We start from the raw sequence: 26,151 nt of genomic DNA on the forward strand, positions 1-26,151 counted from the left end.
GAGTTGTTGCAGCTGTGTGGGCACTCCACCTATCAGGGCAACCCTCGCACGTGATGAGGGTTGCCTCAAAGCCTGTCTGGATCAGGTCCCGCATTAGCTAGTTTGTTATGAGGTTTTGTAGGCTACAGTATACTTGCCTCTAAACAACTGAGCTATAAATCTACAAAAGCTCAAACTATAAAAATGTGTTTGTGGTTTGAGCATTAGACTATGGAGGATATCACATGACTGGAAATTGGAAGTATAATCTAGTGTCACCCTGAACGCTATCATGTGCATTCACCATTATTGTGCGAAAGGTTACCACACGCCAATTGCTGGCCAGTCTGAATGTACTCCGAAATACATCACCCGTCAATCCACAGTTAAGAAAATTTGGTGAACTGGTGAAGTCACAAAACCTTGTTCCTAGACAACTTTGCACACGTGCGCTGTTGTTTGGTGTGATGTACATGTCTCCTTTGGTCCTGGTTTCTCCCCCACCAATGTGGGAAGGGGGGTTCCCATAAGCCTCGCTGCAATTCCGCTTCCAAATTTTGCTTCCGACTTCTCCAGCATTGCTGAGGGGGGGGCTGCTGCCTGCTAAAAGCGACAAGGACCAGGAACTACTGGGATAACCCCTTATATGCACATTTTAACTGAACAAGTACACAGTGAATAATAAGCTCGTTTGTTAAGTGAAAAGCATGTTCTTGCAATTATTCTTTCCTCCCCCTCCAACTTCTTTTTTAAATTGTGGGGTTCTTTGCATCTCTCTTTCACTGCCTAAATATGCTCTTGTCCTTCATCTGGAGTCTCATGGGTGGAGCATGCGCAGGGTTACCAATCGCAATTAAGAATCCACCAATTATGACTTATTTCACACAAGATCTGGGTCGCATTCGGGGAGGTCATTACAGCGAATTAAGGTGTGATAAGTAATCAGTAATTGCATGAATTTTCAAATTGTCTCGCTATCTTCTCTTTCACAAATTGAGAGGCCCCGTCCCTGTGATTTCCTCCTATGACTTTAGTGAAATCCCTTTCTCAGGCATGGAAAAATCCACTGGGTGGACCTTGAGCAAATCATGCTCTCTTCGCAAAAAGAAGGCAAAGGCAAACTTGAACAAATGTTGGCACAAAAAAAACCTGTGATATGTTGTCTTAGGGTCACCATAAGTCAGAAACAATTTGAAGAACACAACAACAAACTAAATTTGTCAAAGGTCTTTGTCAAAGGGGTTGATAGGTTCTGGTCTTTCTCACCCACCCTCAATGTCCTTCCACAGCCACCACAAAAGGTGTTGTCATGGCAGTTGTGGTGGTGGCCACATGTATGCCTTACATATCTGATTTTTAAGATTCATTTTCTGATTTTGCCTGCAACATTTTATGGCAATTTCTTTCCTTAATCAGTTGTAACTCTGTACCGTGGTACCATGTTTGTCTAAAGGGAATGCATTTCCAAGAAGAGAGAAAATGGCCCAAGGTCAAACAGGAGGAAACCATTCCTCATCAACGGCCCATTTGAAACAAACAATGAGCCAGATCATTTGCTGGGTTTAGTTACATGTGATTAATATAATTTGTATTGAATAAGACAGTGAAATCCAAGCCAAAATAAATGGACAAACTGTGCTTAATTATGATTTTTATATTATGGATTTGGTAACTCCATATGTGGAAAGGTAACTTAAGGTAAAACCTTATTAGCGGTGCAATTTTTTTTTACATGTTTACCTATAAGTAAGTACTGTATCAGTATGACTACTGAAACACGCTCTCGGGTAAGTGTGTTTAGGATCAATTCTATATGGATGTATCTGGAAGTATCTCCACTAAAAAAAACCAATTCCAACAATACTCATTACAAAAGCAACACAGAGTTTCCAGTAGTGGGGGAAAGAGCAGTGAGAGCGAATGTGAACCTTACTCCTTCCCTGCAAATCCTAACCAATGCTGGCCATGGCCAGAATCAGAGAGCAAAAGTGAGCCCAGCAATGCTGATGCAGGTGGGCAAGGGAGAGATTTGCAAAGGGAAATTTATAGGCATGGGACTGTCAGAGGGTTGGACTGGCTGGCCTGTGGTCTCTTCCAACTCTATGATTCCATGACTAGTTTAAGTAACATCTTCTCTTGCCCACTGACTGTCCTCTTCAAAGTCTCCACTTATAACTCCATTTGTGTTTCTTCCACCGAGGATGTTTAGCAGCACATATTTCAATAGAACTAAAGCCAAAACAGATTTAAAATAAATGTATTTGATTTCTTTATATTACAGATTTGGTGCGAATCCATGGGGTTCCTCCCATTAAATGATACACTTTCTAAATCCATCTAACTCACTCAATTTTTGTTTCAGCTTTCTGAGTCACTCTAAACAGTCAATTACTGTATGTTGAAATCTTAGTGTAGAAAGAGCTGCATGGTCAAACATTCTTTTATATAAAAATTACTTTGCATTTGGAAGACTGGCACAGGAAAGGAAAAATTCTGGCCCAGAACCTCTGACTCTGACCCTTCATGCTTCTATGGTCCACTTCGAACAATCAGATCCTGACTTACTATCCTATTATTGGATCCTGGCATGCTATCTTGAAATATTATCAGACTGACTTGCTGTACTGGGCACACTGATGCTGAGTCACTATTCTTAGATTAACTGTGAATTCTAATTGAATACAAGCATAAAATAAAGCTCCAGAATAGTGTAATGAGGAGGAAAGGGGGCTAAGGGGGAGCAACTGGCCCACCAATTGTTCTTGGTAGCTGAAGCCATGGTTTGTGAGCTCTTGAGCAATCATGAAAAATCATGAAACCTGTGTTAAGAAGACATTCAACCCTTTATTTCACATCTGAACAGCTTTGGAAGCTAGGCATGTTTAGCTTGGAGAAAACTGGGAGGTGATATGATAGCCTGAACAAATGTCACATACTGTAGAAGGTGAAATGAATTTGTTTTCTATTGTTCCTGAGACTGGAATATGAACCAATGGATTCTAGTTATGAGAAAGGGGATTCCAGGTAAACATTAATAAGAATGTTCTCATTTTAAGAGCTGTCCAACAGTGTCTCGAAGGATGGTGGACTCCAATGGCATCAGTATGGGGTGAAGGACAGTACTGCCCCCCACCAGATGACATCCCAAAGGAGAGGCCCAAATTCACCTCTCCTGGTTGTACTGCGGTGGAGAGGCCTCCTCATGAGGAGAGCTCTAGTGTAGCAAAGGAGAGGGCCAAGGCCGCCCCTCTGGCAGCCCTCCCTGCACTAGTGGACTCTCCTTTGGACGTCTTCAAGCAGATGTCAGATGGACATCTTTTGGGACTACTTTGTGTATTCCAGCATGGCGGCAGATGGACTAGATGGCCTTTGTGATATATTTTCCAGATTGTAACAGAGTACTTCAACTCAAACAAAGGGGACTTGGATTATATTACCCATTTCTAATATGTGATAAAGTGATATATTGCATTACTATTTTACAAACAACTTTTCTTCCTTTGCAGTAAAAGTTAGATTAGGTCAAAAGACCTATATGATCACCAGCTATTTTTTCCTGATTTGGAAACAATGTGCAATCACAAACATCAATTTCAGCAACTGTTAACCAGTTTCAACATGACACCAATAATTTATGTTTTCATAAAGACACAACACAACTCCTTATTATTTTCTAATTACTGAGTAATTGAGGAAACTAAAACATTGAGGAGTTTATCACATGGCTTAAAAGCCCCAGCTTACCCCTGCTGCGTTGAAGTCTCTTTTGGGATAAAGTTGGATATTATCATATGCAAAATGCCACCACCCCACTGGATCCCAGCTAACTTCCAACTAGAAGCCGTGCTCAGCTGGCCAGTTTGCGAAGTTGAGCGCTTCTCAATTTTGAAAAAAGGCTGGCTGAGCACAGCTTCTAGCCGGAAGTTAGCCAGGATTCAGCTGGGCGGCAACATCGGTGGCATTTTATGTATGATAATACCCGACTTTCTCTCGGAAGAGACTTCATTGCGGCAGGGGGAAGTTGGGGTTTGAAGCAATGCGATAAACTCCTAAGACTCTTATTCAATCCCAAGGAGTATTAGCCAATTCCCAAAATCTTCACTCGAATTATGCTGCCCCTATATAATAGGAGAGGTTCCAAAATTTAAAACCAAGGTTGTTTAAACTGATTTCTTCAAATCAGTCAGTATAACCATAATCCAAATTTATGCTTCAACTACAGATGCAGAAAAAAATAAATAAAAAGATTCTGTGCTAGAAGTTGATCCCACATAGATGAGTGGAATTCAGCATTGTTGAAGAGGTTAGGATTAAGAAATGAAACAGAAACGAAGCTTGCAGAATTTTATAAGGCCAACAGGTTTTTTTTCATTTCAAACACATTCTACAGGCACATGGACAGATGACTATAGAACATCACCACACAACCAAGGTAGAAATCAAATTGACTGCATAATTGGAAGCAGCAGAAGAAAAGGCTACATTCTGTCTCACAAAGCAAGACGAGGACCAGACTGTAGCAAAAACCATAAACTGTTAATAAAAAAAAATTAAGCTAAATAAGAACATTACAATAATCACAGTGCCAAAATTTAATCTAAACAATTTAATGACCATGTAAGGAACAGCTCTGGACTACTGTACTTTTATCAGTCATGAACCAAAAGAACTGTGGACTGAAACATTATTATTATCAAGGAAGTTTCTGTAACCAAAAGGAAAGAAATATCTAATTGGGTGGCTGATGACACTCATCAAATTATTCAGAGCAGATGAGAAACAAAAGCACAAGATGAGGCAAAATAAGGATAGGATCTCAAATGAAGGTGTTCTACACCTTGTACATAAGGACAAAGATAATTAATTCAGTAATTAGTGCAAAGAAATAGAAGAAGGCAACAAAAAGGTAGAACAAGGAACCTTTTTTTGCAAGATCTGAGAAATCAAAGGGAAAATTAAACCAAGATTAGGGATGTTAAATAATCAGCAGGGGAAGACATTATATGATTAAGACAAAATACAAAGATGATGGAAGAAATACACTGGAGAATTATACAAAGGTTATGAAAGAATGACAAATTTCTTCAGAGAAGAACCTTTAGATGAGGAGCCCACAATTTCAGAAATAATGGCTCACAGATTGGAAACACTCAATATACATTGTAATCCCCAAGGAAGGGGACATCAGGGACTGTAGTGGACACCAGACTAATCACCTGTGCAAGCAAAGTGGTGCTCAAGATTTTACATCAAAGACATTGCCATCTATGGAGTGAGAAATGTCTGACATCCAAGCTGGGTTCAGAAAAGGAAAAGGCACTAGAGATCATTATTGCAAATATTTACAGTTGTCCCTTCTCTTACACAGGGATCTGTTCTGAACCCCGCTGCATAAAGGAAATACCATGTAGACTCAAGCCCTATTAGAAACAATGGGCTTGTTCCCATGGCGCACACCCAGTGCCCCATTAGAAACAATGGGCTTGTTCCCACGGCGCACGCCCTTGTTTCTTCCGGGACGCGAGAGAAGCCTTTCCGGCACAGCTTCCAGCATATGCTGGAAGCTGCATATAGTGTGCCTGCGTATGACACGGGTGCACTGTATTTGGTAATGGAACACACCAAAGAATTTCAGAAGAAAATTACCTTGTGCTTCAGATATTATAGCAAAGCCTTTGGCTGTGCAAACCATGGAAAACTCTGGATCACTCTGAAATAAACAGGACTGCCACAACATTTGATGGTCTTGATGTGTTAAGTATACGCTAGACAAGAGGCCATTATCAGGACAGAATAAAGCAAAAAATAAAATAAAAACAACACCTGGTTTTAAATTGGCAAGGGACTAGACTACAACACAGTTAATGACTGGAATTAGGAGAGTTGTAGTCATAAACATGGAGAGTACCTAATTGCCTTCTCTCTCTGGCTTAAGAAGCAGCAGCAATACCCAAAAGTAAAAGAAATATTTTGGTTGGGCAGTCCTGGTGAATTTCTACATTCTGTACACACAGAATGTAGCTCAACAACAATATTATCTTGGAGCAATCCTTTATTTATGATGAACACTGCTAAACTGGGATATTTACAAGCAGCTGTGTGGTCTCGTTTTCTGAGAATCGGTTTCAGATTCTGCCCACAATGGAAAAGTAAGTAACTCTTACTTTTCAGTCACACCTCACCTTTCATTAAAAAAAAAACCCTAAATTTATATTAGCTCTGGCCAACACAGATCTTTCAGTACACGAACACACCATTTTTAAAATTATCATTTGCAGGATCAAAGGGTTTAGTGTCTTCTCCTTGTCTCCCTCTGTTTCTTCAGTATACAAAACGAAATAACAATTTTGTGGCAACATGATTGATTGACTGCAATAAGACAAGGGGTATCTGTACACAAGACATTGCCAAAATACTGCTCTGACAATGTCTGCTTATTCAAATAGCCGTTAAATCCTTAAATATACATAAACTATCCTGGAAGCATATTTTAGTAAGTTCACAATCAAACCATCTGTTCTGTACTTCATGGTATTAATTTATGTGTAATGTTGTATTCATATAGAGAATTTTTAAAGTTATGGCAGCTAATTGTCCTCCTTTGACCTGAAAACCAAGCTGTATAGATAAAGCTAAGTCTAACTTGCAGTATTTGGTGTGTGAATATGTATATGGACACTGCTGGCTGTGGTTATTCCCCACGCAAGTGTTTCTATGTAAGTATGTATGCTCAATCATGGAAACCCACTTGGTGACATTGGAGAAGTCACGCACTCTCAGCCTCAGAGAAAGGCAAAGGTAAACCCCCTCTGAATATATCTTGCCAAGGAAATCCAGTCATAGGATCATCTTAGGGACACCATAAGTTTTAAAAAACCTGAAAGCACACAACAACAGCAAATGTCTATATGCACTACTAGATAATCCAAAAGGATTAACACAATAAATGGCAAACAAAGTCTGACTGGAAAAATGAAGCCATGGGCATTATACCATTTAGAGTGATTATGAAACAAGAAAACCATCTGCAGCAAATTGATTGTATGCTGCTTGTGAGCCAGCTGTGTACAGGCCATTGAGCTATCTGAAAACTGACCAGAGTTTTATTCCAAAAGTTGTTTCCTGGTGAACAAAAGCTAGGGAATATTGCCCACATCCTTGAGCTTGGTTAATTTATGTCCATTGAAATTGGCAAGTTCCACTGAATTCTGGTCTAAAATATGTGCATGTGATCTGGAAGAATATAAGTACTTTTTGGACTGAAAATCCAAAATATCCTGTCTATCATCAACAATCTAAGATAGGCAGACAACACCATATTACTAGTGGAAAGCATCACAGACTTAAAACAATCACTAAATAAAGTCAAAGAAGAAAGTGCAAAGACAGGCTAATGTTAAACATAGAGAAAACAAAAATAAGGACCATGGAGGATGTACATAAATTCAACCTAAATAACAAGGAAGTAGAAATAGAAATAGTTAAAGATTTCCCATACCTTGGATCAAACATTGATCAGAATGGAGACTACAATCAAGGAATCAGCAGACTATTAGGAATAGGGCAGAACTAGACAAAATCCTAATGGGTAAAGATATACAACTGAAGCCTAATGCTATTATATTCTCCGTTACCATGTATGGATGTGAGAGCTGGACATGAAGAAAGCAGATAGGAAGAAAATTAATTCATTTGAGATGTGGTGCTGAAGAAGAATGCTGAGGATACCTGGTCCTACCTTTGGAGCAGCAGAAAACAGGCCTATCTTCCTCAGTAGGAAAAAAAAAAAGAAGACTACCATACAGATGAATTGATTTAATCAATCAAGGAAGCCACAGCTCTGAGTTTGCAAGACCTGAGCAGGGCTGTTGATAACTGGAACTTTTGGAGATCTTACATTCAAAGGATCACCATAAGTCAAAGTCAGTTTGATGGCAAAAAACAAAGTATTAATGTATCCTTTGAACCATCTGTTGCATATGATCTTCATTTTTCTTGTAGTTTGGATCACAGCAGTTCTTATAGATGTAATTATCTTCTACCTCTCTTCTACCTAATTTTTTTTTTGGACTTTCTATTAATTTTTTTACTTATTTTTTTCCCCTAAGAATTTCTTATTTGGGATTTTTTGCAGAGCAAGGTATAGCTGTTGGTGATGGCACAGGTGGTCTAGGGAGCTGGCTTTCTGCCAATAGCTTAAGAAGTGGTTGGGATGATACTATGGCCTGTTACAGACTGCCAAAATAAAGCTGCTTCGGGTTTCTTTGGAGGTATGCTATTTAAATGATGCAGGGGTCCTAAGAATCCAGAAGCTGCACCAAAGCTTCCCTCCAGTGCTTAGGAATGGAGTGTGGCTTTGGTGCGACCTCCGGACTCTTAGGACCCATGCATCATTTAAATAGCATATCTCCAAAGAGACCCGAAACAGTTTTATTTTGGCAGTCTGTAACAGGCCTATATTTCTGATAACTGGTAAAGAAAAAATTACTGTCTGTGACCACAGAAATCCAAACCAAGATTACTGGGAGAAGCAACTAATGGAGAGGGAGGGTGGATTGATATTAATCACCGCTGTCACATGCTTTTCATGGGAATAATAGTTTCAGGTGACCACAGTACAGCAGGAAAGACTTAAATCTCTGATGTCTCACCCCTGCCACCTGACCTCAGACATTATGAAGGCTGTTTTTTTTTTCAGGTAGAAACAGGGCATACTTAATGCATAAAGATTTGGCCCATGTTTGGATTTTTGTGTGTGATTATCCTATGCCATTGTAAAGATACAGCAGGAAAAATGAGGGGCAGCACTAAAAAAATTTTGAGCCGCAACAACATGAACAGCAACAGACAATGCCTCAGAAAAGTGCTAAGATACACAGTAAACTTTAAACATGTATATGAAATGTCCAATATGCTTCGTTTCACCATTCTCATGTCAGTGACAGAAATTACAAACCATATTTGAAACTAGTCAATACAAAAATATTCATTAACCCAGATTTTAATATCTTGATAGCCCAAGAAATCTTGAAAAGTCCTCATTGACAGAATTTAGGCACACAGGCAAATTCAGTGAGATATACAGAAGGTAACATTTCAGGCCTGAGTTAATAATGACCTGTCTTTATCTTGGCCAACTGCACCCACGCACCCTGAAACCATGTCACTTCAAGGGGCAGGGAAGAGATTGAAGTGGCCCAACATAGAGAGTGCTAAAAAAAAGAGAGAGAAAAACAATCTAGAACAACAGGCGTGACGACCCTAATCTGTTTATACTGGCAAAGGAACAAACAACGCTGTCATCCGTGTTTAATTTATGAAGCTAGAAATGGTTGCTTGTGATTATATTCCTGAAAAAGAGGACTGCTATGACAGATTGTCTTCCAGCCTTCACAAACAAAACATTTTCTGCAGTGCCCAGTTCTGCAACTCAGGACTTCTGTATAAAACTCAAACAATATGCTTTTGGATGATGGGTGCGTCTGTTAAGCAGCTTCATGCTGGAACAGTTACTCTTTGTTGCTGAGTTTGAAAAGCACCACACGTGTTCTCAAACTTTAAAAGAATGTTCTCCCAATCTGGGACCAAATGATAATAGGCTCCAGGTGCCATCTTGACTTTCATTTTTGCTGCATTGTTGGCTTCAGTCTAACTTGGCTTCTGGCTGCAGACCTCAATGACTGGCAGCTGGGTTTTGCCTGAAAACACAAAAGGGGTAGGAAAATATAAGAAGCTGCCTTAAACACCAACATGAAACAGAGTGGGAAGGCTCCTTTTACAACTAGACCTCCCAGAATATCTCAGGCCCGGTACAGATAGGCTTCCCATATAACGCCTGGGGGCGGGACTTTCCCGATTTGGGGCGGGTCCGCACGGTCCCGTCCCAGTTTGGCCCCGCCCCCGGGACTCCCCCCCCAGCGAGTCCTCCAGGCTTGGCTGGAGCTTGGAGGACGGCTGTCTCCCAAGCCCTAGCTATGCCCTGGAGGCTCCTCCGCGATCGCGGAGTCCTCCAGGCTTGGCTGGGGCTTGGAGGACGGCTGTCTCCCAAGCCCTAGCTATGCCCTGGAGGCTCCTCCGCGATCGCGGAGTCCTCCAGGCTTGGCTGGGGCTTGGAGGACGGCTGTCTCCCAAGCCCAAGTCATGCCCTGGAGGCTCCTCCGCGATTGCGGAGTCCTCCAGGCTTGGCTGGGGCTTGGAGGACAGCTGAAGCGAAGCCCCAAACCCCTGCCTGGCTGCCTCCATCGCAGGGGGGGGGAATCCCGGGGGTGGGGGCAAAACGGCGACGGAGGCAGCCAGGCAGAGGAAAGAGCCTTTCCTCTTTCTCCTCCTCCTCTTTTTCTGCCTCCTCTCCTCCTCCTTTTCTTCTTCCCCTTCTTCCTCCTTCTTCTTTCTCCTCCTCTTCCTCCCCTTCTTCTTCATCTTTTTCTTCCTCTTCTTCTTCCTCCTCTCCTCCTCCTCCTCCTCTTCTTCCTCCCCTTCTTCCTCTTCCTTCTTCCTCCTTTTCCTCCTCTTCATCTTCTTCCTCCTCCTCTTCTTCTCCATCTCTTCTTCCTCCTCCTCTTCTTCTTCTCCTCTTCCTCCTCCTCTGCCTTTTCCACTCTTCCTCCTCTTCAATGCCCAAATGTGCTGTTTGGAATGGGGAAGGAAGGTTGGCCAGAAAGGGAAGCATGTTTCTGCCATCTGTCTAGGAACAATGCCAAAATGTCCTCCATTTTGATCATGCCTAAGAAACATGCATTAATATTAACATTTTTTAAAAAAATCATCAATTTTTTGCATGTCCTCCATTTTTATAAAATGTGTCCTACATTTGAAATTTTTGTCCTACTTTTGTCCTACATTTGTCCCAGTTTGGAGGTCCGGAATTATGGCAACCCTAGGTACAGACTGCCAAAATAAAGCTGCTTCGGGTCTCTTTGGAGGTATGCTGTTTAAATGATGCATGCATCCTAAGAATCCGGAAGCTGCACCAAAGCTGCACTCCAGTGCTTAGGAATGGAGTGTGGCTTTGGTGCGACCTCCGGACTCTTAGGACCCAGGCATCATTTAAATAGCATACCTCCAAAGAGACCCGAAGCAGTCTGTAACAGGCCTCAGTCAATCGGGGAGTCAGAGATTCTGGGAGTTGTAATCCAAATGGTACCTCCACCCCAACTCTGTCCCAACTTTCTACTCTGTCCAGCCCAATATTGCTTAGTCTGACTGACAGCATTTCTCTAGGTCTTAGGCAGATGTCTTTCACATTTCTACTTGGTCCTTCTAAAGAAGATTCCAGGGACTGAACTTTGGAACTTTTCTACACAGAGTTACTGAGCTCTCTCTCGTCCTCACAGTGGGAAATTTTACAGTGCTAAACTGTGGCAGAAAGACAGTGTAGTGTAGTGGTTTGAGTGTTGGACTGGGACTGCAGGAGACCAGGGTTTGAATCCCTGTTCAGCCATGGAAAACCACTGGGTGAACTTGGCAAATCACACTCTCTCAGCCTCAGAGGAAGGCAATGGCAAATCCTCTCTGAACTAATCTTGCTGATGAAATCCCATCATAGGTTCACCTTGTATGTGTGTGTGTGTGCGCGTGCATGCGTGTGTGCGCCTTTGCCTGTTAATTTATAGTGACCCCATGAATGTCATAGGGTTTTCTTAGGCAAAAAATATTCAGAGGTGGTTTTGCCAATTCCTTCCTACAGCATCTGGTATTCTTTGTCAGGCTCCCATCCTTAGCATCAACATAAGTGGGAAATGACTTCCATGGGCACATCAACGGCAAGTCTATGATAAGAAAGCATTTTGCTCATGGTGCATATGTACATACCACTATGGCTGGGCAAGAGGCTTGACGGGCACTGCTGGAACAGGCCAAGAATTTCTAAATAACAGTTATGCATCCAAATGGACACCTGGTCCTGGCCTTTGGATACCCAGTGGAGACAATGGACATGTATAATTTAATCAGTGAACTGCATCATTTCCACTCCTGTCTCAATGCCTTCTGGATCTTACTGCAAATGAAGAATAATTCCCAAGTATACAATGTTTGCAATCCCAGACCAGTTGTGTTTTTAGCCACTTTTTCTAAGCTTTGATTGTCATTCTAGGAACTGTTCTGCTTTTTGATTCAGATATTTCCTGATGGTGGGCAAGGTAACAAAATTGTTAGGATTTTGCTGTGTGCACATGTATTTCTAGAGAGCAGCATGTTGTTGTGGTTTGAGCATTGGACTATGACTCTGGAAGCCAGGGTCTGAATCCCTGCTTAGCCATGGAAATCCACTGGTTGACCTTGGTCAAGTCACACTTTCTCAGCCTCAGAGGGAGGCAAAGGCAAGCCCCCTCTGAACAATCTTGCCAAGAAAACCCATAATAGGTCAACCTTAGGGTTGCCGTAACTTGGAAACAATCTGAAGACACACAACAACAAAATGGATCTGTAGCTCTGTATTAACTTCCTCTTTCTTAAAAAACAAAACAAAAACAACACTCTTTCAACACAATCTGAATGTCAGAACTGTGTGTTGTTGAGAAGCTTCCACCCATGAATCTTTTGAATGGGAAAAAAGGGGCCCAAGAACAATTTCTTTCCAGATGCCCCAAGAACCTTTTGGGATCATGGTTGGATTTCCATTCTAAAGTGCCCAAATAACCTTGCTGGCCTGGAATAGCCCACGCTTAGACACACAGGGGGAAATCAGGGGATTCAAAAGGCATTCACCAGAAAAAGTAATGCGATTGTGACTAAGATTATCACACACATCGCGATTAGAGAGGGTTTGTCCCAGGAATAACCAGGGAATAACCAGCAACAAATCATTCACAGGATTTCCCACTGAATGATTTGTTGCTGGTTATTCCATGGTTATTCCTGGGATAAACCCTCTCAAATCGCAATGTGTGTGATAATCTTAGTCGCAATCGCATTACTTTTCCTGGCTAATGTTTTCTGAATCCCCCGATTTTCCCAAGAGGCCATGGGAGAAGTCCTCCATTTCAGCTTTCTGTCCAGGAGGGATTCCAAAAGGTCCTCCTTGTGGAGCATAACTAAGAGGCATGGATTTATAACTAAGAGACTTGCACTTACATTTCTAGGAGTATTTTGAGCTTTGATTGGGTCCTGCCCCCCATTCTTATTTATTTATATTGTTAAAATACAGCATTCTCTTAATATTCAGAGTACAAAAAAAGCATCTTACAAAGGTTTTGGCAGTGGAAAACACAAATAGAAATGGTACTGTGCTCAAAAATAAAGATGCCAAAAAAGGTGTGGCAAGAAAGGTCATGTCCTCCATTGTCCTTGAGTGTCCTCCATTTCAGCCTTCTCCCCAGGAGGGATTCCAAAAGGTCCTCCCTTTGGAGCATTACTAAGCTTGAATTTATATTTCTAGGAGTGTTTTGAGTTTTGATCTGAACTGGACTGGAAGGCTTTTGTGGTCTCTTCCAAGTCTATGAGTTGATGTCCTCCATCATCCTTGAGTGTCTTTCATGTCTGCCTCCTGTCCAGGAGGGATTCCGAAAGGTCCTCCCTTTGGGGTGTGACTGAAAAGCTTGGGGTGATCTTTCTAGGAGTGTTTGGAGGCTTTGAGTGGGTCATGTCCTCCATTGTTCTTGAGTGTCCTCCACTTCAGCCTCCTGTCCAGGAGGGATGTCACAATGCCCTCCCTTTGGGGTGTGACTGAGAAGCCTGGGCTGATCTTCCCAGGGAAGTTTGGAGGCTTTGAATGGATCCTGTCTTCCTTAATCCTGAAGGTCCTCCCTGGTGTCCTCCTTGGGGAGGAGGAGGAGGAGGTCCCTGGTTCCCCTTCCCCTGCCCTCCCTGGGAGGCAACTCCAGAGGCTGGGCTGGGGCCCGTGGGCTCCTCCTCCTGCTGCTCCTGCTGCTGTTGCTCCAGAGGATGCTGCTTCCCTGCCTGCCTTACCTGCCTTCCCTGCGCTCAGGTGTGCTGGGCTGCTGCTGCTGGCCAGAGGGAGCTTGCCTAGTGGCGTGCCATGGCCAGCCTGTCTGCGGAGCTGATGGCCCTGCTGCTGTGCCTGGGAGGCTGGGTGCTGGTCTCCTCCACGCTGCCCACCGACTACTGGAAGGTCTCCTCCCTCGACGGGACGGTCATCACCACGGCCACCTTCTGGTCCAACCTCTGGAAGACCTGCGTCACCGACTCCACCGGCGTCTCCAACTGCAAGGACTTCCCCTCCATGCTGGCCCTCGACGGTCTCTGGATCTTCTTGATCTTGCTCTCCTTCTCCTCCTCTGGGCTCTCTCCACTCAAAGGCAGGGGAAGGAAGGTCCTCCCTTGCAGGACGGACCCCAAAACCTCCTCCCTGAAGAGCAGAGCTCAGAAGCAGGGCTTCATAATTCTAGGAGGGGTTTCAGGGGGGGGGTTTGGGGGGGCGGTTTTCCCTCTTTTGCCCCCCCCTGGTCCACGGGGACCCTTGAGGTCCTTCAGACTTGAGTGTCCTCCATTGTTCTGGAATGCCCTCCATTTTGCAGTGAGGACCCATCTGGCCCCCCTGGTCCAAGGGGACCCTTGAGGTCCTTCAGTGTCCTCCATTGTTCTGGAAAGCCCTCCATTTTGCAGTGAGGACCCATCTGCCTCCCCTGGTCCAAGGAGACCCTTGAGGTCCTTCAGACTTGAGTGGTGGAGAGAGAAACAGCCATGGACAGCTCCCCACCATCAAGGAGAAAAAGAAGAAAGGCACTTGGCCTCCCACTTACTCTGCAGGGCTTCTTCCCAAGTAAAGTATGCTCAGGAAAGATCTCATTGCACCTTTGAGGCTGACTGAAGGAAAGACGTGGTAGCATGATACATCTGAGGAAGTAGACTGAAGTCTACAAAACCTCATGCTGCCAACTTCTTTCTTTAGTCTCAAAGGTGCTCCAAGATCTCTCGACATACTGATTCTGCAGACTAACAGTGCAGTAGCTTTGAATTCTATACATAGGAAAGATTCCAAAGATATAGCTGTGTTCATCTGTAGAATCAATATGTAGAGAGATCTTGGAGCACCTTTGAGACTCACTGAAAGAAAGACGTTGGCAGTCAAAGGTGCTCCAAGATTTCTCTATATGCTTAGGAAAGATCATGGGGGCAAGTAACATAACCCTGTGGGAAGGGGAATAGATATGCCAATGTATTTTGCACCTAGTTTGTTGTTGTTGTTGTTGTTGTTGTTGTGTCTGATCTCCAGAGTCATAGTCCAGCACTCAAACCACTACACCACAGGGCCTCTCCAGGAGTTTAACAGTATCTAAAATTTGTCAGGGCTTAGTGAGAAACTTTTAATGAACATTGGTTCAGAAGTGTTAAGATATCATTCCTTACATTTTCTGTTTGATTGCTGAAATTGTTTTGTCTTTTTTGGGCATAATTATTTACTGCTTGGATTTGTATTTTATTCTTTAATAGGGAGGAATTTGGTTTGAAATGCATATACAGGCTGCGTTTACAAAATTCACCCAGCCAGGTCAAAATTTCCCCCGTCTCTTGTTCTAATTATATTCCTATTGTACTTCTCAAGTTTTGCTTTCTGACAATAGAACTTTGTGCACTTTTTGAGGCTGCTTTGTTTTAAATGCAGCTCTGTCTTATGATCACAATTTCTTTATATAAAACAAAACATTTCTGGAAATCCATACATCACAGTACATATGTATTAAGTTGGTTCTTAGATTGCTTTTTGAGAATATTCAAATGCCTTGGCTATAAGACTGCATTTTCTCCAAAAGCACTTGGCTGGCTGTTGAAACAGGTGTGTAGGTGTGTGTCTTTTTATTCTCTTCCTAATGGGATGGATAAACAAAGTAACATTGGGAATTGTAAATGCTGATTTTCTGAGATATGGCATTTGACAGCCCTGTCGACTAGTCTCTCTGAATGTCCACGTATTGAAAGCGATCCATGCCGGTACCTCTAAGACAGAGTCCCGGATATGATCCTTGCCAAGTAACTTTGCATCTGCCTCTTTCCTCTTTATGTGTATGCAGATAGAGTGGGAGGAATTAGAAAAGGGGTGGAAATCCACAGCTGAAAAAGACCACAGATCTTCCTGCCCAGTTACCTCTTTTGCTACAACTCTCCCCACCCTCCAACCTGTGCAAGATTTGATTTGTCAAGGGTAACTTACCCACCCACGGGTCTATTGTAATTCCTGGTTTATTGGCTGCTTTCTGATCCCTCTTCAGCACAGGTCCATTTAGTCCCTATGCTGGGCCACTTTGGGAAGAGGCCAGTAAAGAGTATTTGGCTGATTTCCCTCTAGCCTCACTCATTGTACAATAGAACTAGGCAAGCTGGGGCAAACCGTTTCTCAGTTCCATGTACAGTACATGGCTCTGCATTGTCCCTATTTTCTTTATGGCTCTGCACCAGCTCAGCATTTTGCCTGATGATGCTTTTGAAGTTGATAGAAGCAACCAGTCTGGACCTTCTGTTTTTTGGCATCACTTTTCAGTGGTTCCCAAACTTTGGTCCTCCGAGAGTTTTGGACTTCCTTTCCCAGAATTCCTGATTGTTGCCCAAGCCTGCTGGAACTTCAGGGAATTGAAGTTCAAAATATCTGGAGGACCAAAGTTTGAGAAGCATTGCTTTAAACTATTCTTATACATGCATGCTGTCTGTATACGTGCCTTTGTCACCTGTCGACTTAGAGTGAACCCATGAATTTCATAGGGTTTTCTTCAGTGTTGTATTTCACTAAAAATTCAGAAGACAGAAGGGCAACAAATAATTTACCTATGACAGTGATTCCCCAAGTTTGGTCCTCAGGTTTTGGATTTCAACACCCAAAAGGTATAGCCAGCTTAGCCTGCAGTCAGGAATTCTGGGGGCTGAAGTTCAAAATATCTGGAGGGCCAAAGTTTGGGAACCACTGCCTTATGGTATTAGTGCAAATACAGCTATTGGTTTTAGGAAAGTATTGAAAGCAAGTTTAGCATCAGTGACCAGTATAATCTGACATCTCCCAGGTTCGATACAACACTCAGAGGCAGGACAGTTCCAGGCCGAAGCTCTTGAAGGTGATTACCAATGGCTCTTCTTGATGGATGGGCAATGGTGGAGAAGATGAGGAGCAGTTGTGGCACCATTAGCTGCCCCTGCCTGACTTCATCCCTGCTGTCGCCAAGTGACCAATTTGGCTACTGTGCTTCTTTGTCATCCATCCATCCTGCCTGCTTGCCTGCCCTCCCTCCCTCTGGGTGGAAAGAGAAAAGAGCAACAATAACAAGGAGCCTGGTGACCCCACATTTTGTATAAGAAATCAGGGGGATTCAAAAGGCATTATCCAGGGAAAGTCAGGTGACCACGGCTAAGATTATCACATGACATTGTGATTATAGAGGACGTCTCCCGGGAATAACCATGGAATTAGAAGGAGCCCTGGTGGCGCAGTGGTTAAATGCCTGTACTGCAGCCATTCACTCATAACCACAAGGTTGCGAGTTCAAGACCAACAAAAGGGCCCAAGCTCGACTCAGGCTTGCATCCTTCTGAGGTCGCTAAAATGAGTACCCAGACTGTTGGGGGCAAATTAGCTTACTTGCTAATTAGCTTACTTGCTGTTCAACGCTATGATCTTTGGAATAGCGGTATATAAATAAAACAAAAAACAATTATAACCAACCTAACTGTCTTCTCTTTCCGGGCAATGGATAGGTGGAGCTTCAGCAATTGCCACCATTCAGTGCTGTCAGTGGTGCGTAATAATGCCACCCCTCACAATTCAAAGGGACCCACTGTGGTTGTCCTACCTGAGGAGGGCCCCTCAGCATCTGGTGCTGGTACTGGATTAAAAGTCAGACTGTAGCTGTCAAAACATTTAGGCTTCAGTCCAGTTGTTAGTCCTGACCAGCATAGACCCATTGACTCAATGGAATTTAATGTAAGACCACTCTAGTTGAGACTAACAATTGGGTTTAGGAACCAGTGGCTGGTGGCCTCCATGTCAGTGAGTGGTGAATTTCCTTTGGATTTCAGTCTAATAGTTAAAGGAGGTATGCAACATGTTGAACCATATCTCCAAAACAAGTTAATTGCCTTGGATCGCTCACACTGACATGGAAGCCACCAGCTGCTACTGAATGAAAATTAGAGAAAACTTTATTCTTTCTTGGTGTAAGAGTTTTTTGGTTGGTACCCCTTCCCTCCAACACAATCCTCTTTCAATTATGTAGGCTTCAAGAGTAACAAACAGGCTGGTATGTTACCATATTTTCCGGCATAGAAGACAACTGGGTGTATAAGACGACCCCCAACTTTTCCAATTAAAATATAGAGTTTGGGATATACTCGCTGTATAAGACTACCCCTCTTCCAGCGCACATCAAATAAAAATTAAAAAAACATCAGATTTGATTTCAATATGGTAATTTTAATTCAAATGCTTATGACATGCAGGTACTTAGCAGGAAAACCTGTTGTATACAAAGCCTGCTTGGATTCTCCTTGCCTGCCAGCCCTCCCTGTCTCCAAGATTTTCTTCTACCATACTTGTACAGCACTGCCCTTGTTACTTTCATATGGTCACCACATACGGAGGGTATGCGGCTGCTGCCATTTTTGAGCTCCCCCCACCAGTGACCGCAGATTTTCCAGTCCGGCTCAGAAGTTTCAGCCCTATAAGACAACACCCGGCATATAAGATGACCCCCGACTTTTGACAAAATTCTCCTGGGCTAAAAAGTAGTCTTATACGCCAGAAAATACAGTAATTGTCTCAGTGCTAGGCTGGCTGTTAAAATATTGAATGACTGCTCAGCTTTTGTAGAAGCTTGACTGGAAAACCAGAATCTGTCTTTAATATGCCAACGTAAAAATATTATTAAAATAAGAATACAGTCTTCCTCCTATTCTCACGGTCTTCAGACTAGCGTCCCTCATGTATGCATGAGGACAAATGGGGGGGGGGGGAATGAAAGGGGCACCTGCACCTATGTTCAAGCCAATGGGGCTTGAATATAAGCAAAACTCTGTTTTCACAAGGGGGTCCGGAACAGATCCCCTGCGAAAAAGGAGGAGTGACTGTACTTTTTTTCTTCCCTTTCTGGAAATGCCTAGGTATAAAAATTATATAAAATCTAAGTAAACGTTTAGCTTCTCTTTTCAGGGAAATCAATGATTGTCTTAAAAAGACAGAAAACCATTATTAACATTATTTACTAGAAGCACAGTCTGCCCAGAGCCATCTTTCATATTCATGTTATTTCAAGGAGAGAAGCTTAAGCAAGGACTTCAGTTTGCAATTAATTCAATGGGATATAACAGTGCTTAATGTTGGTCTTGTTGTTCCTGATCTTATTTTATTTTTTCAACCTTTCCTTAGCACAAGCTCAATAGAGGACATATAATTCGACAATAAAGTACGGGGCAGTACAGGCAGGTGGCTGTAAGCCCCACATCTGTGCTGCAGCATCCGCATGCTGCAGCACAGGTGCACCCTCCAAAAGGAGCCTCTCTAGGCAGCTCCTTTTTTGAGGCGTCATAAGGGCTGTGACGGAGCCCTATGATGACTCTACCACCCAGAGCCATTTGGACACTCGGGTGCCCTTATGTCACAAGATGGGGGCCCTGCCTTGTGATGTAAGGGCACTGATATTAGGGCTTGGCACATATGGATGCTGCCCCCTATCGAGTCCTAATATCAGTGCAAACGGCCCATCTGTGCCAGGCCTACATTTCCCATTCATTTAATAAATGCCCATAAAATGGATGTGTGGATGCACACATGCACCATTGTAAAGTTAAAATACCACTTTTGGTCCACTTGCAGCTAGAGTCCTGCTATGATAATTTGCAGTAAGTGGAAATTCCCACCTACCCACACTCACCACCCAGTCCACCATTCTACAGAAAGAACTGAACAGACTTGAAACAGAGCATCTAAAAACTATGTGATACTTCCCTTACCATTTCCAAAGGACCATATCGGGAGCACTTCCCGAAGAACTATTATTGATACAAATAGAAGTTGAAGTTTACCAGTAATACCACATCCCATCTGATCTTGGACACTAAGGCACCAGATCCCATCTAATCTTGAACCTTAAACCTCCCACAATCACTTATCACTGATAATGCTGACAAGGGCTGCTGCTGGGAGTTGGAATCTGAGAATTCCTAGGGAGCCACAGGTTGCCCATTCCTATTATAGGCAATGGAGTTATGTGTTTGTTTTTTGGTCTGCCTTTCCTCTAAGGAACTCATAACTGCATCTACTATAGTGTATTCACCGCAGTTCTGCCAGCACGTTTGTTCTCGCAGAAGCCCCATAAGGAAGATTAATCAAGGCACTCATGACTAGTCAAGGATCACCCAGTGAGCTTCCTGGCTGCATAGAGATTTGAACCCAGGTTCTGCTGCATAATTCTAACTATATACTGTCTTTGTTAGTGCCATAGCCAGTGAGTTATTTTTGGAAGAAAATATTATAGATGCAAACAAGAGCTTAAATGAAAGATATATATATATACCAACAGATCCAAAATATATGAAAATACAGTTTGATGAAAACAAAGTATGATACGCACATTTAAAAGACAAAACCGTGGGATTCAAAGAGATAATAGTGAAAAAATTAATGTATTTGTAAAATGTTTTTCAGAGTCAGCTCATGTAAAGATAATTTTGAAAAATGACTGTGCCTCATAATTAGATTGTGCTGATGGTTTTTAGTAAACAAGACACAGATTGCACTAAATATTATTGAGGAGATGGCTTCTGCGATCTTACATCCAGTGGGAATCATGTTTGGAGAAGACATGTTTCAAGTAATGTTTAGCACATGAGTAAGCTTGTAGGTGCCTTGCTAATATTTTGCATCTTGATAGTGCTTAGCAATAGCAATAGCAAGTACGTTTCTATACCACTTATCAGTGCACTTAAGCACTCCCTAAGTGGTTTGCAATGTGTAAGCTAATTCCTCCAACAAGCTGGGTACTCATTTTAGCGACTTCGGAAGGATGCCAGGCTGAGTCTACCCTGGAGTCCCTGGTTGGGATTGAACTCACAATTTTGTGGCTTGTGAGAGAGTAACTGTAGTACCAGCATTTTACCTCTGTGCCACTAGGGCTCCCATATCATCAGGAGCCAGTGCCTTATTTGGCACAATAAGAATGAACTGCTTACAGTGGACCCTTGTTATCCGTTGGGGTTGGGTTCCAAGAACCCCCGTGAATAACAAAATCCATGTATGCTCAAGTCCCATTAAATACAATGGCATAGCAAAATGATGTCTTTTATATAAAATGGGAAAATTAAGGTTTGATACTTGAAATTTATACTTTTTTAAAATATTTTCAAGCCGTGGATGCTTGAATCTGTGTATTAAAAATCCATGGATAAGGAGGGCCAACTGTATTTTCAGTTTTTCTGCTCCAGACCCTTGAGCTGTTGCCAGAGCTTATGGAAGTTGTAGTCTAACATAACTTGAGTGTGTGCTCTGAAAGCATCTTTAGACCATGGGAACAGGCCACTCATTCTGTTGGTTGAATTTTGGAATCCTTCAGAAATCCTTCAATGTTTCCTTTCTGTGTCATGACAACAAATCTATGTCCACTTTTCTCCAGCTCCATGTTATAGTGGTTTACTATTACTTTCTTCTCAAAATGTAGACAGCATCCTTAGAATGTTATCTTTGCAATGCCAAAGGGAAGTGAGATGTGGTTTAAAGACTACAGTATTAGACTGGGACTTGAGTGTTTCCAAGTTCTAATTGTACTGAGCCATGAAACCCATTGGAGGACCTGGGTCCAATCACTCACTCAACCCAGACTCCCACAAGGGATGTTGTGAGAATCAAAGAGTAAGGAGAGGGACAGAGTTGTGTACACTTGCTGGAAGTCATTGGAGGAAAACATGGGATCACATCCACTTGTTATTTCTATTAGCAGAATTTGGTGTTCCCTCTGCTGTTTTTTGGTTGTTGTTGTGTGTTTTTTTTTTAGAAACTTTTAAGTATCTTTGGTGTTTCTTCCCATCTGGTACAGTATGGACATTGGCCAATTTTGCTTGGATGTGTCCTAGCATGAGAAGGGCATTGGCACCACCATCTTCAGCCACTTAGTACTGTACTCTAATTCTGATAAATAAATTCTAGGATTGATACAGCCAGTGGCATATTAGCATCCTGAAAAATTGGTCAAAATTGACGAGATCTGCATGATGGGCTGCGATACATAACTTTACCGTGAAGGAGCTACATCACGGACACAACCATGTTAGAGAATGGTGACCATGTGCAACAGGGCACCACCCAAGATTTTGAGTGAGGTCACTGGGACATCTGGAACAGTGATTCTTCATCATTGGTTCTCCAGATTTTTGGACTTCCCAGAAGGTCCAGCCAGCATGTCCAAAGTTAGGTGAGTTAGAACTGAAGTCCAAAATGTCTGCTAAGTCAAAGGCTGAGAATCACTGGTCTAGAGTAGTACTCTTTGACTACCACAGTGTTCCAGCAGCTTGTGACAGGTCTTCTTCATTATCTACCACTATTTCTTAAAACCTAATAAACTGGGGCTCCAGGGAGATAACTTGGAACCTTCTACATATGGTTTTTGCCCTTTCTCTAAAGTTCTCCACCTGATAAGTGTTTTCCAGTAATGATCCATTGTCAAAACACAGTGGAGTGAAGGAGCAATCCATGGTATGCCTTTGATGCTGTTTTGGAGGTAGATAGTATTATTGCTCACTTCGCCTTCTGTAATGCTACAACACGTGTATCATTGTTGTACATATTTCTGTACAACACATCTAGGTTTATCAGAGTGGATCTGTGAAGAGGCTCTATAATGTTAATCATTAACAGATCTTGGAGCAGGACAAAGTATGTAGAGCTCCGTCAAGTAGGATGAAGGTGCCTTTCCCTGAATTTGAGCTGTAGCCACCTCCTCCCAGCACAGCTGTTGCCTCACCAACAGAGGATGCAGAGGAGCATTTGGCAACAATAACTGGGAAATACACAAAGCTAAGGTTTGGAAGGTGAAGGAGGACAGGTACTTTCCTCCTGCTTGACATAGCTTTATATTACCTCATCTTGCTCCAAGATCTGTTAAGGACTGAAGTTACAGCAAACCTTTCCCAGATCCAGTCTAGTGATCTTAAACAGGTCTACTGTAGACATCCAATAGAGTGACATTTAGAGGTTTTGAAGGCATATTGTTTTACATACCTAAAACTTTTAGCCATTCCCTTTCTTCCCAGGTGTAAGCATATTTTTGGCTTCTATTGCTGCACAGAGGATGCTTTAAGGCTAAAGGGTAATTCTACAGCACAGGTTTCAGACTGAATGACCCTGAGGTCCCTTGCAATGTTATTATTTGATCAGATTTTTTCTCAGCTTGAAAGGCAAAATACAGAGGTCTTCACCTCATCCTCAGGGTAAACATAGATTCTCCAAGGGAAACAGTGCCTGGGAAATAGAGTCTTTCCCAAAACATGAGCTTGGGGAGGGAAGTGAGCATCTGAAAGAAGCACCATCTCTTTCATCGTAAGCTTAGGTAATTAGATGTAAAGAAAACTGCATTCAGTTATTTGATAATTTTGTAGAATAGAGAATTTTAGCAGGTGCACTATAGTTACCCCACCACCTACCATTGCCAGCCAACCTTGAAAACCCAGAGTTTGCCCTTAACCATTTGATAAATAGAGGTATGTCAATTCTATTGTAGTGCAGAGTTGCCATTAAGGATAGGAAAATCTGTCAGTTTCACATTCTTCCAGACTGATACTGGAACGCCAGTTCTTTCCATTCTGAACATGACCAGATTTGCAAATTTTGGTAAACTGTGACCAAACAAAAATGAAACTGAGATATCCAGATGATACCATATTACTAGCAGAAAATAACAAGGACTTGGAACTTCTACTAATGAAAGTTAAAGGAGAAAGTACAAAAACAGGACTACAACTGAAAATTACTTAAACAAAAATAATGACTGCAGTTTTACATAACTTAAAAGTGAATGGTGAGGACATTTAAATAGTCAAAGCTTTTTACACCTTTGCTCAGAGATTAATCAAAATGGGAAATGTTGTCAAGTAATCAGAAGAAGACTACCACGTCAAAAGGTAGCTATAAAGCAAATGGAAAAGATCCTGAAATGTTAAGGTATATCATTAAATACCAAAATCAGAAGCATCCATTTTACAATATTTCTGATTCTACGTATGGTTGTGAAAGTTGGAAAATGAAAAAAGGAAGCTGATAGGAAATCGCTGATAAAATAAGGCAGTCCAAGAAGTATCTAAAAGAGTAGTCTTAAGCATAGCCAAGATCAGAATACATACTATTAATGTTTTTTTTGGAAACATACTAACTAGAGAGGTTTCTTAGATGTTGCTAATGCAACGGATAAAAAGGACCTGCGGCAAATGAGCAGGAACAGTGAGGGATAAGCCAAGTATGTGCAAAGCTACTGCCCAAAAACTGATGTCACTGTTCTAGAAGGTTCCAAACTATGCACTGCACAAGTGTATGTGAGTCACAGAGACCACAAAGAAGAAAAGAAGAACAACAACTCATTTGAAATGTGGTGCTGGAGAAAACGTCTATGGATACCAAAGCCTGCCAAAGAAAGAAATAAACTCTCAAGAGAAGCCAAAATTACTACTGTAAACTGAACTTCTAACATATGAGATGACATCATTTTCTGGAAGAGACAATCATGCTTAATAATGTGGAAGGCAGTAGGAAAAGAGGAAGACTACATTGCAGATGGATTGATTCAATCAAGAAAGCCGTGGTCCTGAGTTTACAAGGCCTGAGCAGAGACTCTTGGACCCTCATTCATAGGGTTGCCATAAGGTGAAGCAAACTTGACAGCCAAAATAACAAAGGCTTTGAACAATTTACTTGTGGCTTTATAATGATTCCACTTTTGGATATCTTTAATTCTGGTTGATTTTTATATTAAACAGCTCTAGAAGCATGATGGATGAGCTACCAAATTTAAAGAAATAACACTTTTAAAGAAAAAAAATCAAATCCTATGATGTTGTTTGACCTATACTATGTCATTAACACATTTCAGCCAATTCAGTTCACTATTCTGCCTGCGTTCTTTGTGCAAACAACTGCCTCTAAGTTTATTGTTGCTATGCATCATATCTGTTATCTATTTCAACTTACTGAAAGTGTCATTGGAAGGATAAAGCGTGATAACCTGTGAGTTTCTTACAGGAAATGTGAGGTGATAAAAGATGCTTCCCAGCCCCACCTCCTTCTCTTTACCCTTTCTGAACTACGGTGGTATTGTGTTTATGCTGGGTGTGATTGCTGAGAAACCAAATCACCACCTCTGGAGCCAAAGTGAGAGTGGGGTTTAGAGGTTGGAGGTGTTGTTAAAGAATTCATTTCTGCCCTTTGGCTGCCAAAGAGAGGGAAAATAATACCACTGAAACATAATCTCCAGGTTCGTGGGTTGCATTCCTGACCTTAGGGTCTTTCTAGAAATCTTGTATCTCTTTGTTATCCTTATGTATAGGAAGCAGTCTTCTGTAGCCTTTCCTCAAGGTCTGCAGTCCTTTATTTGCACATAGACTAACTGTTGAGTGTGAACCTCTGTAGTGTCAGTAGGGTCTTCTGACAGTAATTTGGCAAATATAGGCTTCAAATGCAATGTCAGAGGTGGCTTGACATGGTCGGCTAATTATGATTCTACCAGTCTGCGCGACTCTATGCCAGTTTAGCAAACTGTTGTGGTGGTGATGGTGGTAGTGTGCCTTAAGGTCGTTTCTGACTTATGGTGACCCTAAGGCAAGCCTATCACAAGGTTCCCTTGGCAAGATTTGTTCAGGAGGGGTTTTGCCAGTGCCTCCCTCTGAGGCTGAGAGAATCTGACTTGCCTAAGGTCACTCAGTGGGTTTCCATGGCCAAGTGGAGAATTCAAACCCAGTCTCCAGGCTCATAATCCATAGTCTCCTTAGCAAACTGAAATATGTGCCTCACATTTTGCACAATTGTGTGTTCAGCATTTAGTGCTTTCTTGTTGCTGGTTACCTCATGTTTTAAAAAATTAGTTATTACTGTGCAGCATGCAGTTTTTAAATTAAAAAAGGTCTATAAATTTATAAAATACATTTTTAAACGTTTCTTTCTCGGTCTTGTACTGAAAATTTGGAGTATGCTACGGAAAAGGGTGGGGGGTATAAAATGCATGACAATAGACCTCATAGCCATGCTGGAGGAGTTGG

General features: G+C 42.2%; 1 protein-coding gene across 2 annotated transcripts in view; it reads left to right on the plus strand.

The window, feature by feature from the left end:
• CLDN10 (claudin 10) overlaps positions 1-26,151 on the plus strand; it is a 90,021-nt gene that overhangs the window by 44,166 nt on the left and 19,704 nt on the right. The window contains exon 1 of one of the 2 annotated variants that reach the window (XM_042461002.1): positions 13,675-14,177. The exons of the other annotated variant lie outside the window; for it this stretch is intronic. Coding sequence (XP_042316936.1) covers positions 13,958-14,177 — 220 coding nt within the window. The 5' untranslated portion in view covers positions 13,675-13,957. Of the gene's footprint in view, positions 1-13,674; positions 14,178-26,151 lie in introns of those variants that run through there. 2 annotated transcript variants of the gene reach the window in all.

The sequence above is a fragment of the Sceloporus undulatus genome, chromosome 3 (genome assembly GCF_019175285.1).
Source record: "Sceloporus undulatus isolate JIND9_A2432 ecotype Alabama chromosome 3, SceUnd_v1.1, whole genome shotgun sequence".
In the NCBI taxonomy this organism is placed as follows: domain Eukaryota; kingdom Metazoa; phylum Chordata; class Lepidosauria; order Squamata; family Phrynosomatidae; genus Sceloporus; species Sceloporus undulatus.